At 36.5% G+C, this 13,717-nt stretch overlaps 1 protein-coding gene across 4 annotated transcripts in view; it reads right to left on the reverse strand.

The window, feature by feature from the left end:
• Positions 1–1,387: 1,387 nt before the first annotated feature.
• LOC120772771 (neuronal PAS domain-containing protein 2) overlaps positions 1,388–13,717 on the reverse strand; it is a 108,757-nt gene continuing 96,427 nt past the window's right edge. For all 4 annotated transcript variants that reach the window (XM_040101557.1, XM_040101564.1, XM_040101549.1 and 1 more), the window contains exons 5-12: positions 12,675–12,764; positions 8,200–8,597; positions 8,018–8,124; positions 7,875–7,953; positions 7,108–7,438; positions 6,671–7,048; positions 6,047–6,601; positions 1,388–3,898 (exon numbers count right to left, since the gene is read on the reverse strand). In XM_040101557.1, coding sequence (XP_039957491.1) covers positions 3,158–3,898; positions 6,047–6,601; positions 6,671–7,048; positions 7,108–7,438; positions 7,875–7,953; positions 8,018–8,124; positions 8,200–8,597; positions 12,675–12,764 — 2,679 coding nt within the window. In that variant the 3' untranslated portion in view covers positions 1,388–3,157. The remainder of the gene's footprint in view (positions 3,899–6,046; positions 6,602–6,670; positions 7,049–7,107; positions 7,439–7,874; positions 7,954–8,017; positions 8,125–8,199; positions 8,598–12,674; positions 12,765–13,717) is intronic.

Here is a 13,717-nt window from a genome sequence, read left to right on the forward strand (position 1 = left end):
TTCTGCTACTAAATTTTTTGTTATTGGCGTTTGGTTGTAAACACGATATTCTTTTTAAATTTAATTTAATATATATACATTATTAATTATCTGTTGTAATTGTTAGCGACTAGATATGCGAATAAAATCCGTTTTTTATTTACTATTGATATTTTGAATTTAATTTTTTTATATACTATTTTTTTATATGATAATTTTTTTATTTAATTATTATTTTTTTAATTAAATTTTTTATTTAATATTAATTATTTAAAAGTAATGTGTTTTGCTAAACAACTATTAATAACTAGCGCTAAAGCAATAGGAAACTGTACTCTTTACATACCAAAGTTTATATTACATTGTACATATGTATTTATTGTATTTAATTAATAATATAGTTAAGTTAGTAAATTGCTAGTTTTAATTTAGATTAATTTAATTTAGTATTGTTTCTGCTAGTATACATTATCTTTCAAAGTCGTATCTGGTTTTTGTTTGCTAATTTAATTATTTTTTGTTTCTTATATTTAAATATATTTGTATACATATGTATGTAGGTGTGTGTGTGTGTTAGCATGTACACCATATTGCATGCTTAATGTCGTGTATTTATATATGTTCATAGTGTTTATGTGCATAAAATTTATAATTGCATTACATAAGTCCGTCTCATAAATTGCGACGCTTTGTATTTTCAAGTTTTACAAAAGTTTCTTTTTTTTCAATGCTTAGGTTAGTAAATGTTTAGTATTCAAATAGAAAATTGGCGCTTTGTTTTCAAAATATTTTAAAATTTTTTTTATTTATTTCTTTTTACTGTTTATGCCTTTTTTCAAATATTTATTTTTGTAAAAGATTTTTGTAAATTTGAAATTTAATAAAATTTTTTTTTTGAAAAAGTCAATTTAAAAATTAATAATAATATTTTTTTGAAAAAGTCAACGCGTGCATTTTTTCATAGGTTTTTACATGCATATGTATGTTTGTCTATATATTTTAAACTCATATTTAAGCTTAGTTCTTTGGTTGTATTTACAACTACTGGTTTCGTCTTGTTCTTGTTTTCTAATATTGTATTTTTAAGCAATGTAAAGGTGCACATTGTGGAATTTTTTGTATATCTTTAAATTAAATATCAAATTTTATGTAATCAAGATAAAGTACATTTTTAAGAAATGTAAAGGAAAATGTTGCGGTATTATAAAAAAAATGTTATTAAAAAATGTCTTACAAAATTTTTCTTATTTTTTATATAATTATAAGTTTTCAATAGTTTTTCTTTTGAAGAAACGTTTATGGGCTGTAATTGTTGTTATAGCGTTATTGTTGTTGTTTTTCTTGTTAATGAAATATATATGTATGTACATTATACATACATTTTTTAAATTTTCTGTTGCTGCTGGCTTGAATAATTGAAAAATTTAAAGACTTTTTTACAATTTTATGTTTTTTTAATTATTTGTTTAGTTTTTTTGTTTTAAGGAAGTACTTTAATTGTGAAGCAAATATGTGTGTATATAGTTTTGGAATTTTTTTTCTATTTTTTGTATTTTTAAAAGTGAACTAAATATGAAACATGTTCGGTTTATAGATATGCATATTTAGGTATTTCATTTTCCTTAATATATTTTATTTTGCTATTTTTTAATAAATAAATTTCAAATAAATTTTCTTTTGTCTGTTTTCAGCTAGTATTTGCAAAGTAAATCTCATATGAAGTGAAGACTTAAGACACGAACTTTTTGCTGAAACCATCATACACTGTATGTACTGTGTGTATTTTGTTGTTAAAGAAAAAACGAATTTAGGGGATATTCTTGTTGAGAAAAAAATACTTTATTTTTTTACATTTTCAAAATTTAACTGTTCAGGCATAAGTCTACTAAAGAATTTTTGAAAATATTTTTTTTTTGATTAAGAAAACACCAAGGGGGTACTGCTAGTCCAGAAATGAAAAAAAAACGCTTTCCTATTTTCAAAATTTAACTATTCAATAATTTGTCTGCAAAAAGATTTTTCAAATTTCTAAAAATTTTTGAAGATATCAAGAGTATTTTTCAAAATTCATATTATTTTCCAAAATATAGGTATTTTGCTGAACCGGTATCCAAACTGGTTTGGTCGGAACTGAAACTTTAAACTCGTTTTTCTCGAAACAGTCTTTTTCAAAACGATATCCATGCTTTCTCAGGTTCTACTATACCGATTTACCCGAAAATTTTATGAGACTCAGGAAGTTCGTGTCTTAAGTCTTTTGTTAAAATATAGTGGAATGCAGTCAAAAATTATTTTTGTTTCCTCTGTCGCTTATTACAATGCATACATTAATTTTATTGTGCAATAATATGTTGGTGGAAGATTTAGATAGTATATACTTTGGCAAACGGTTTTATTTCACTTTTTTATAATTCCAATGCATTTATTTATATATTCTTAACTTGGTTGGTTGTTGAATCGCCCGCTAAATATTATATTTATTTGCCCTACACTTGGATTTATATTTCATACATTTTGCGTAATTTTAGTTTAGGAAAATTATATTTTTAAAGAAATGGTGCAAAATTGAGGGAGAAGTTACAATTTTGTTATATCATCTATGCATTTATTTATAAAACTTTTCCGAATTTTTGCTCTGACATATGGAATTATGAGTTAAATTGGAAAATGAGAAATTCTGGATTTTTGAAATTTATTTCATTTTTTTGTTTCAAAACTGCAATTAAAATTTATTTTATAGCAAAAAGGCTGTTAAGCAAGTTTTTTGTGATAGAAAAACGGCATCTAACAAACAAATTTGTAGGTTAGGTTGATATTAAAGTGCAGTTTGCAAAAAAAAACATATGAGATAACATAGGAAATTAAAAAAAAAAAAGATTTTTCGGAGGTTTGAAGAGCAAAGTACTCATATAATTAAAAGAGTTTTAAGATTACTGTTACTACATCTGTATGGTATATGCTGAATGTACTCTATTTTCATTGTTATAACTCAAATATGAATATTCTTCTTTATAAAACTTCTTTAGTGCAGACAATTTCCTAAAAGTTTGATAGTTTTAGTATATATTAAGCTTTGCACAACACTGTACCCTTGCTATAATATGCATTAACCTCAACAATTCACCAATTACCTTTCTTCAACCTCAACATTACTAGGTCAAACACGCAGACAAACCGCCTACTGATTCAGCAACGTGTTGGTCACCTCCGAGAAGGAGCACAGCGGATTGCCGTTGGCCATAATGTGATCACTAATGCCGTTGCTGATAATGCTGCTTTGAGTGTTGCCGCCGCCGCCGAGCACGGTCGGTCCGCCGCTGCCGCTGATCAAGTACGTCGCTGTGGCAGCGTTGGGCGTGTAGGCCAGTGCGCTGTGCGACAGCAGATGCGCGGCGTGATGTTGGGACGAAGTGACGGCGCGCTGCGTTAAATTGTGGTCCAGCCCGTTTAATGCTGTTGTTGCTGCCGTTGTTGTGATAGCTTCGCTGGCATGTATGGGCTGCAGGGCGGTGCTCAGCGGCAGCGCGCCATCGCCATTCATCATCGATGCTGGTGTAATAACTATCGGCGCTATGATTGTCAACTGGTGATGGTGATGGTAGGCAGCAGCAGCAGCAGCGGCGGCGGCGGCAGAGGACACTGTAGCGGTTGCAGCTGAGCTCGAGCTTGGTATATCTGTGTCGCTGCCATTACTGCCGCCGCCATTCAGGAGCGCAATGTGACCGTTGGCGGCAGCAGAATTAGTTAACGCTGTTGCGCCGCTGCCGGCGCTGGGGGAGTGGCACGTCGGGGATGAGCTGGACGAAGCTGTGGAATTGCAACCGGGTAGTGTTTGTAAATGGTTGGTGTAGCTCAGTTGTTGCAGTTCCAATTGTTCCAATTGCTGCTGTTGTTGTTGTTGGTGGTTGTTGAGCAATACCTATATTTGTTGTTTTTTTGTTGCAAATTATTTTGTGTTTTTGTTTTGTGATGTAAAATGGAGGAGGTAAGAAAGTAGCATGGTTAGTAGCTGAGTTCGGTAGTTTGTGGTACATAAGTAATACATACATACATACATACATATGTAGTATATATACGGTACAAACATATGTATATCTGACTAAACAGTGTTTCAAGTGGCACAGTAAAGTTGTAAGCAAATAATACTAGTGATAGTGTGCGTTGGCACCTATTTTACAACAAAAGTTTACAATAAGTTTTGTGTAACAACAACAACAACAACAATAACGATATACAACAAAAACCTACAAATTTGTTTTTCTTTTCATGGCTAAGTGAATATAGTTGAAAAGTAGAAAATTTATTTGTTTTTGTTTTTGTTTTTTTATAAAAGTGATTTGAGTGCTTGATCTAATTTGCATATATACTACAACAAAATGAAGCTAAGCGAAAGCAACATAAAATTGAACAACTGTAAATTATGCAGAGCTAGAGTATACAATTTTTCCGGCAACAACTGTTTTATTTGTTCTTAAATGTTGTCTGTGTTAATTGTAGACAACGGGTGTTGCTGCAACATTTTTATAGAATATATGGGACAAGCACATATACTTGCAAAAACATATTTATTGCGTGTATTTTGGTGGGTGAGTAAAATTGTAAAATTTTTGGAAACATTTTTGGCAACATCTTGCTAGCAACATTTTGAAGCAATCCATACAATGTTCCATAAAATAATTGACAATGCTATTTCTGGTATAAACTATTGATAGCATTATTATTATACTAATAAACTATATCTATGAACTTTTAATATGCAAGATACGCCAGCCCTTGTTGTGTAGCAACAATGTGTACGAAATATTTTGCGTATCTTGCCGACAGAACAAATTTGCAACATTGCTGATTATGTCAGAAGGGAAATCTCACAAGCAACAAAAATCAAAATATATCACAAATGCATTTTTTCTATCACCCATAGAATAGTCAACAACATGTTGCCAGCAACATTTTTCATCAACACTGGATTTCATATTCAGAAAGAAAAATGTATTGCTTGTTGTTATCATAAATGGTTCAATTCTTCCCATATTAAATATTATTCAGCAACATGTTGCTGGCAACATTTTTACTCTTAGCAACAAGCTATTTTATTTGTGTAAAAGAAATAATATTCCGACATTTTTTTTTTTTTTAATTTTTAGCAACATGATTCTGCAACATTTTTAAGTTCACATCATAAAGAGAAAAATCAGCGCAGTAAAACAGTTTTTATCAAAACGCAATCAGAACAATGCAAATTACCGATACAAATTAACAAATATTGCACCACAACAAAGTGACAAAATTATGTTGCTTGACCTCGCCTCTTTGTCTTCAAACTACATTTACAAAAAACATATTACATAATTTGTGTATTTTCTATTAACTTGGCTCACAGAGCGCCTCCTACATGCTGCGTGGCAGCTGCAGCCGTCACAATATGTGAGCCATTATGTGTAGTGCTGGAAGGAGAAGAAGAAGAAGAAGCAGAATTTGCAGTGCTGATTGTGTTGTTGTTGGTGGCATGGTGATGGTGGTGATGGTGATAAGTGAAATACGAATGCGAGTATTGTGGGTACGCAGGACTCCATACCTCGCTACCGTTCGCCGCTACATGAGCAGCGTGGGCATGCGCGTGCGCATGATGATGAGCATGGTGATGGGGATGAGTGTGCGCATGCGCGTGCGCCACATGTGCATGGGAATGCGTGTGCGCGTGTGCGTGAGAATGGTGATGAGCATGGTGATGTGCTGCCGCCGCCGCTGCGTGCTGTGACTGTGCATGTTGATGTGCAGCTGAGGCAGCTGCCGCCGCCGCTGCTACTGCGGCTGCTGTTGTTGGTGTCGCACCGATGTCTGACGGCGCTAAGCGCGTTGAGTGCAATGGCAGATTGTTGGCGGAAGCAGTGGTAGGGGTGCTCATATCACTGGCGCTTGTATGTTGCATGTGTGTGTGCAAGTGCTGCTGCTGCTGTTGCGTATGTGGGTGTGTCAAATGTGTGGCAGTGGTATTGGAGAGTTGTTGGTCAGCCACCGAATTGCCGCTGGAGCGTTGCGTCAATTGCTGTTGCGTTGCGGGCGCTACCTGTTGTTGTTGCTGCTGTTGAGGTGATGTGGTGTGGGAGGAAGAGGAATACAGCCCCGAATCGTCGTGCTGCAGCTGATAACTGTCCGGTGTAGCAGCGTTCTTGACATCCTTCACGGTGGCGCTGCCATTCCATTTGGCGCTCACCACTTCATTTTCATTATTGTTGTTATTGTTAGCGTAACTAAGTCCATTGGTCAGTGGGGTAGCTTGCGGCGAACGTTCAGCATTGCTGTGATGACGTCTACTGCTGCCGCCGCCAATGCTATTAATGGGAATGCCGCTCGATTGTGATCCCCACATCAGCACAGTTTGTCGCTCATATGGATCGTGCTGCGTCGCGCTCAGTTCCAGTTTTGGCGTAGCGCTGCCACCGCTACCGCTGCCGCCATTCACCGTTATATTTGTGTTGCTGCCCACTCTGGCCGCATGCGCAGCAGCAGCAGCAGCAGCGGCGGCGGCAGCGCTCCCATCTATCGGCGACGGTCCGTCCGATGAGCACGACACTACCTCCATGATGTGCGGCGAGGATTTCGGCGTCTTCAGCGGAACTTGCTACAACGAATCGTGCAACACATTGTTGTTGTGAGCGTGAAAATGGCCGCCAAAGTAGCACGGACTCACCTGTGGCGTCGATGTGGGACTGCCGTACCCGCTACTATAACCGCTATAGTATTTCCCCGTTTCCTGCCACTTGTCATCTTTGGGCGCAATCGTATAGCCATCATAGGGCAGAAAACCGTTCACATAGGCAGAAGCAGGCGCACCCGTGTGATGATAGTCCGTGTAGTAGCTGCTAACGCCCTGCAGCCGATATTGATGGAAGAGATTCTCGGTCACCGGATAGAAATTGGTCGAATGCACTGAGGTGCCCATGTAAATGTTATCCGCAGCGGTTGCATAGGGCGAGGTGGTATACATGGGATTGAGATTTGAATAGGCGGCGGCGACAGCCACAGCGGGATCTGGCAGATACTCAACCACCGGTGCGGGTGAGGTGACCTGCAAAAGCAACTTTCGAAACAATCACATCGACTTTATTTGAAACGCAGTGGACTTACCTGTCCCAGTGAAGACGTCTGTTGCGGTTGTTGTTGTTGCATCTTACGTTTGGTGCGACAAGTGGATAGGAAGTCACGCAATTGCGTTTTATAGCGTCGATTTGGCCGCGTCGGTGTCACTGGTGGTGGCAGCGCATTCGGTGAGGTGCTTGGTGGCACCACCAACTGATCGGCCTCCGAGAAATAAGTGGACGCGAGACCGGTGTCCAAGTAGCTCACTTTAAAGTCCATTGTACGCTTGCCAAGCAGGTCGTGCCCCTCCTCATCCATCAGCTGGCGATGTGTGCAGATCACAAAGTCCGGTTTGGAGTTTTTGTATACCAATCGCGAGCTGCAAAGGAGTATTTGAAGCTCGATAATGACTTTTTTTTAATTATTTGACTTTGAAATTAAAGCAGAAGAGTTAAGATTTTTTGATCTATTTGGTTTTATAAGAAATTCATTAGTTTTTCATGCGACATCATTGAAGAGCCGTATGAGGACTCTTAGTTTTTTCTCTCTCTACCTATATATCTCGCTATCTCTTGCTATCTCTGTCTCTCACGGTACTCAACTGTATTCGTAAAAATTAAAAAAAAGCTTTAGACGCAGATCCTTTTTTATGGAACCTTTTTGAAAACTCGTTACACTGATAATTCCGACAAGTCTCTACATTTTTGTTAAAGAAAGAGCGTATGCTTTCAAATTTTAAGAAGAATAACACAAGCCACTCCATAATAAGACACCTAAGAGGAAAATATAAAAAAAAAATTATAATGAACACTAACCTCGTCTGCAGCCACTGCCATTCGCCATTCTTCTTCTGATACCGATAAGCGATCATACCCGAAGCACCAGTTTTTAGTACTAAAAATTGCAAAAATTTATTTTTTAAGCAAAATGTCGGCATTTCAAACAATGTGTTACTCACATTCCTGGTGCGCACTGGCCACGTAGGCCAAGTCGTCGTAGTGCACCAAATCATAGCCGCCCATATTGACTAGTTCCGCATCGGAGTAACCCAAAACATGTTTGCCACTGTAATTACAACAAAAAACAACAATACAACATTAGTTTCGTAAAAAACTCGAAATTTCCCCACACCTTACTCACCGCTGGTCCATGGAGACAAGTGAGAAGTCCAACTTGTGCTTCGACTTGAACATATTCTCCTTGTGCGGTATCTCTAGCAGACTGGGCGGTCCGAAGGGTGTGCAATAGGCGAATAACGCCAGTGGTGGCTCTTCGGTTTTGCGATTTTGGCCATGCAGTATCTTGATGCGTCCACGTATGTCCAGTCGCAGGAAGCCGGAAGTATTATCGAGCAGGCAGCGAAAACGCACCGTGAAGCTACGCTCCAAGTAGAGCGCCTTGTCGGGCGCCAACGTGTCGGCCAGTTGTATGGTGGACATGTCGGCGGGAAGAAATGAGTTCCATAACAGCTGTCGCTGCAGCTCCTCACGATCCTCTGAATGGACTAGCTCGTAGACGGACTGATGCACGATGTCTGACTGGAAGTAGTGTGACAGGGGGAGAAGAAGACAAATGGCAATCAATAAAGCAAGTCATGTGTTAATACATCAGGGGTAACTAGCCGTGTGTCTTAATTCGGCGCCGTTTTTAGGTTTTACTGTTAATTATTTACTTCGCTTTGGCTCTTTGTTTTGCTTATTGATTTCTTTATTTTCGCAACGGTTAATAAATCATAAAACAGACAAATTGAAAACTTAGTCGCGCATGCGCTAGTCTGTGTTGGCAATTCATGCAGTTATTTTGTTATTTTGTTTTGATGCAGGTAAGAAAGCGGCAAATTGAGATATATCTATAAGCATGATTTTGTTTTCCACACATCTTTAGGTGCTCTCTGTGACATGTCTTTTGAGGTAGAGCTCCTTCGACGATTGGTCTGGATACAACACACGGCGGAAAATTATTGATCAAGGAAAACTAGAATCATTTTTTTACTGCCAGATATTGAGATCGGTTCTCGTTTCTAAAATAAAGACTTTTTGGATAGTTAAAAGAAAATCCAAAGATATTTTTCTTTCACAAGTTCTCAGGTTCAAAAATGTTCGGTGCTTAGCTCAATATTCGTTGTATATTTGTACGAAGATTTATTTTTTCAGAACTTTTCACCTTTATGAGTTAGGTTTAATAGGCTTTGGAAGCATTGTATACATGGAGGTTCTAAAAAACAACTCTGTCTCCACGAAAGACTTAAATAGGCATCATATGTGAAGAGAACTTGAGTAGAAGTTAAGGTCGAAGAGTCAAAACATTAGGTTTAGGTTACTTATGGGTTATCTTAAGCCAACCTCTCTTAGCGATTGTGCTAAGGAGCCAGCTCATGCTCGCTTAGCTACATTTTTTATGCAAGTCATGCTATGATTGTAGATACAGACAAGAAGGACATACAGTAGTATATTACTACTCATGTAAAGTACATTCCGCCCCCATAACAAGTATAAATATTGTTATTGTGTTTGTTGTGGATTCACAAACAAGTTGAAAATTGTTTTGAAGAAAGCTGCTGATTTTAGTCGAGTTCGTTGCAAGTTCATACGATTCTTTTGAACATGGATGATAAAAAGGGATCAGTTAAAATCCAGTATCAGATGTAGCGATATATATTACATAAGTTACTTCACGGGTTTTCAGCCTTTGGCCATCTTTCATGAACTTTATCAATTCATTCAGTTCTCAAGACCTTTTTGGGAGACCTGATCAATAGGCGTAAATTTTTCAGGTGCAACCATTATTGAATTCTCTAAAAGCCGTCTTAAGCACTGAGATTGTTTGTGCAGAGTCGTCACAATATTGAACGAGCTGCACTCCATCCATTCTATCCATTGTCGGAGAGTTTTGTCGTCTAAGCAGAGTCAATGGAAGATCCGAAAACGTGCACACACTGTACGCCGTCGAACTGACTTTTGAAGCAATGTGAGGTTTGGCAGCGCAACAGCGCCATGACTTGTTTTTGCAAATAACGGCTGCTTGAAACCAAAACAAACAACAACAATAAGGCATGGTCAGACAGATCGACAGCACCAACCCGATCGAACGACTATAAATAAAAATCAGATCAGCGGGTGGATTGCGCAATCGCATTGTGCAGCGAGAACAACAAAAACCAGAACCAAATGGAAACACAACAAGGAAACGAGAAATGCGAAAGGCAAAAGTAACAAAAACACAGCAACAACACAACACCGGGCAGATGCAATCGATTGCCGGCTCAGCGGTTATACTCCAGTGTGTGCATGATTTGTGCTATATATATGTATATATATATACTACTGCTTGTTTGTTATTATTGCCTTTGAATGGCGTTAAAACGAACGCATTTGCGGATTCCTGTTGCTAGCAGCGATCAAATTGAATCGAACTGCGGAATCAAATTGAATTGTATGTGGCAATAGTGATGTTCGCATGTGTGTGAAGGGGATTCCGGCAAATGCAGCCACTTGCTGCCGTTCGCCCTGTAAGCTGTGCTAATGTTGGCTTAACGGCGTTGCCCATGCGCCTGGCGCTGTTGTTCTTTGCGGGAGCAGCTTGTGGCAGGTGGGCTGTGTTTGTTTGCTCTGCGCTAATGCCACATATAAATAAGTACATGAAAGCGGAGGCAAAAATTCATATTCTTACATACAAACATAAGAACGCAAGTGCTTTGCCTCGGCGTTGTTGCCAAGAGCTGCTAGTATGAGCAAGCTCAGCACTTTTGCCACACTTTGTGGCGGCTGTGATTTTTTCTGTTGTACTTTTTTATTGCAAATACATTTGTTTGCTTGTTTGTTTAACTGTTGTGGCAAAAAAGTTGTAAAAAAATGTGCAAAAACAAAAACAAAAAAATTTTGCTACATGATTTGGGTTGCAACACATTTACTAAGCTGCCCGCACTGCCACTTTCTGACAACAATATCTCGTTGCAATTCAATTGTTAAAACAATATTTGTATTGTGCCCGCACGTACAACAACAAACACGGCGCATATGCGCGCACCTCAGTGTGGTTGAGTGTTTGCGCAATTTTTAATTTAGTTGTAAATGTGTAAATCGACACTTGCTCCGCCCATTTTGGCATCTCAATTAAAAATTAAAACTTCGACTGCATATGCTGCAGCCGAAACCCTGATTTTCGGTTTTTTTTTGTTGTATTAGCACTAGATGGATCGGAGTGCAATCACAATATAAAAAATTGAACTTTATTGTTGCATGAAGAAATTAAATATTGGAAAAAAATTTTGAAATATACTTTTAAATGTTTTCGAATTTTTTTTAAACAAATTTTCAAAAAAGTTTCAAAAAAATTTACGAAATAAAAAATGCTAAGAAATTAAAAAAAAGAAAAAAATTCAAATTTTTATGTACGTTTTGAAAAAAAGTTTAAGAAATATTTTTGAAAACTTTGTTTAAAAACTGAAACTTTGTAAAAAAAAGATCTTAAACTTTCTTTAAAGTTTGAAATGCTTTCTTTTATATATATATATATTTTTTATAATATTTTATTTCGAATAATTTTTGATTTTTTTTGTGAAAATATATATATTTCTTTTTGAAAAAATATATTTAAAAAAATTTTTTTTTGCCAGTTTTTTAGAATTTTCTTTTGAAATTTTGTATCGAAAACGTTTTTGCAACTTTTTTTGTGAAAATATATATATGTATGTATGTACATACATATGTATGTATATTCACTGGTTTTCGCAACAACAGAATTTTTTCCATACTTCGACTATATCAACAAATAAGCGATTTGTAATAGCGATTTACAGAGTTGAGACTATATTGGCTATCGTATTATCGAAAAAGCTTTGTAATTCAAACTTAGAAAACTGGGATATTACTTTTCAAGCAGTGATTTGTCTTTTCAACCGTACCTAACCTGATTCTCCATTCAGACATTCAAAAGCCGCAAGCGAAATGACTTCCTCAACACGTGTTGGGGGATTAATTAGCACACATGCATATATGTATAGACACACACAAATAAATATACGTATATATTTTTTTTAAAGGAGTGGTATCTATATATTCATTATAGACACATACATACATAACATCGAATTCTTATCGTGTTTCCATTCAAAAACCAAAATCCACCAAAAACACCAAACCGAAATTGTTGGCATTCAAAGTGTAATTAACCACAAATCAAAGACGGTAGCGCATTTGATAATCACCAGCAATTAGAGATTTTGAAAAGAGGAAAAATGTTAATTATATGGACGGACGTGAGGTAGCTGCGTTACAAGTGCGTGCGAAGTAGTGTCAGGTTGTTGCAACACACCATGGATTTCATTCACAAAAATGCCACAATACATTAAATAAAAACCAAAAAAAATAATAGTAATGGAAATAAAAAACGAGTCAATCAAGGCAATAAGAAAGAAATACCAAATATCTCTTTAATCGATTTGAGAAAAAAGTAAATATTGAAATCTTTCACTTGTGGATATGAAAAGTGGTCAGCGGTTTGGTTATTGTTTTATAGTATTTCTAAATATTTTTTAATTTCAAGTTTTTTCTTGTCAAAAAGGTCGATTTCATCATCAGGTAAATGTGTGTACTTTTGTTGTTGGTCTCGCTTACCTGATGAAAACCCAAATAGCTCTCGATGCTGTGCGTGGCAAAGAAGACCTCGCCTTCGCATGTCAGAATCATTAGAAATCCATTTAAGGCCTGCAAGAGAAAGCAAGAATTTAGAATAAATGTGAAATACATATACGTGTGTATGTGTGTAATAAGTTTTAATTGTAATACAAGTGATAGCAGAAGAATTTTTTTATAACTTTCATGGAGTTAATCGCTAAATTAATTAAAATTTTGATTTTTATAGATTTTTGGAGCTCGACGTTATGACATTGTGTGCGAAGTTGGAGTGCTGATGTGGCAAGAGTAGACTGATAGCTGCTTCTGTATTATTTGGGTTATTAATATTAAACAAATATATGTATATACATAGACAGATATAACAAATATTTTCAGTATGGAAATGTTCCTTAAGCATCTCATTGAATACTCATTTTGGTAACAGAAAACTTAGAATTATTTCGCAAGACAAAAGATACAATCCTTCAGTTCCCCAATAATAAGGCATAAAGTAAAATATCGATTGAAGAAATATCATTAGTTATAATAGACACTGATCGTGATGTATGGTCAGTTTATCAGCAATGAACAAGTTGTCTTCATAATTGTTTATAGTTTTAGAAGAGTCCAAGAATTTTCAGACAAATTTCATGAATTTCATTTCCTAGCATGATTTATTTACCAAAAGTTTGTCCCAACCGAGGCATAAACTGTGCATGCACCAAGGGATGGCTTGTTTCACGTATCTGTTAGAAATAAAAGAGAGCCAGCGTAGTCTCTTCAAGGTGATTGACACGATTCGAACTCTAAGTCCGGTGAATATGCTTTTTTGAGTTCAACCTGAGACACAAATCCGCCTTATCGCTATTATGTACTTTATAAGTTTGCAGTACAAAACGTGACTTTTTTAAGCTTAGGTCACGATGAGAAATTTATAAAACATTGGTTCTGATCCACCGAAGTGAACTTAAGAAATAGCAAAGGAAGTTTCATTTGATACCAAGCGGATCAACCTACAAACCATTCGGCGGTGATTTTTTATA

This window comes from Bactrocera tryoni, chromosome 1 (genome assembly GCF_016617805.1).
Source record: "Bactrocera tryoni isolate S06 chromosome 1, CSIRO_BtryS06_freeze2, whole genome shotgun sequence".
Lineage (NCBI taxonomy): Eukaryota > Metazoa > Arthropoda > Insecta > Diptera > Tephritidae > Bactrocera > Bactrocera tryoni.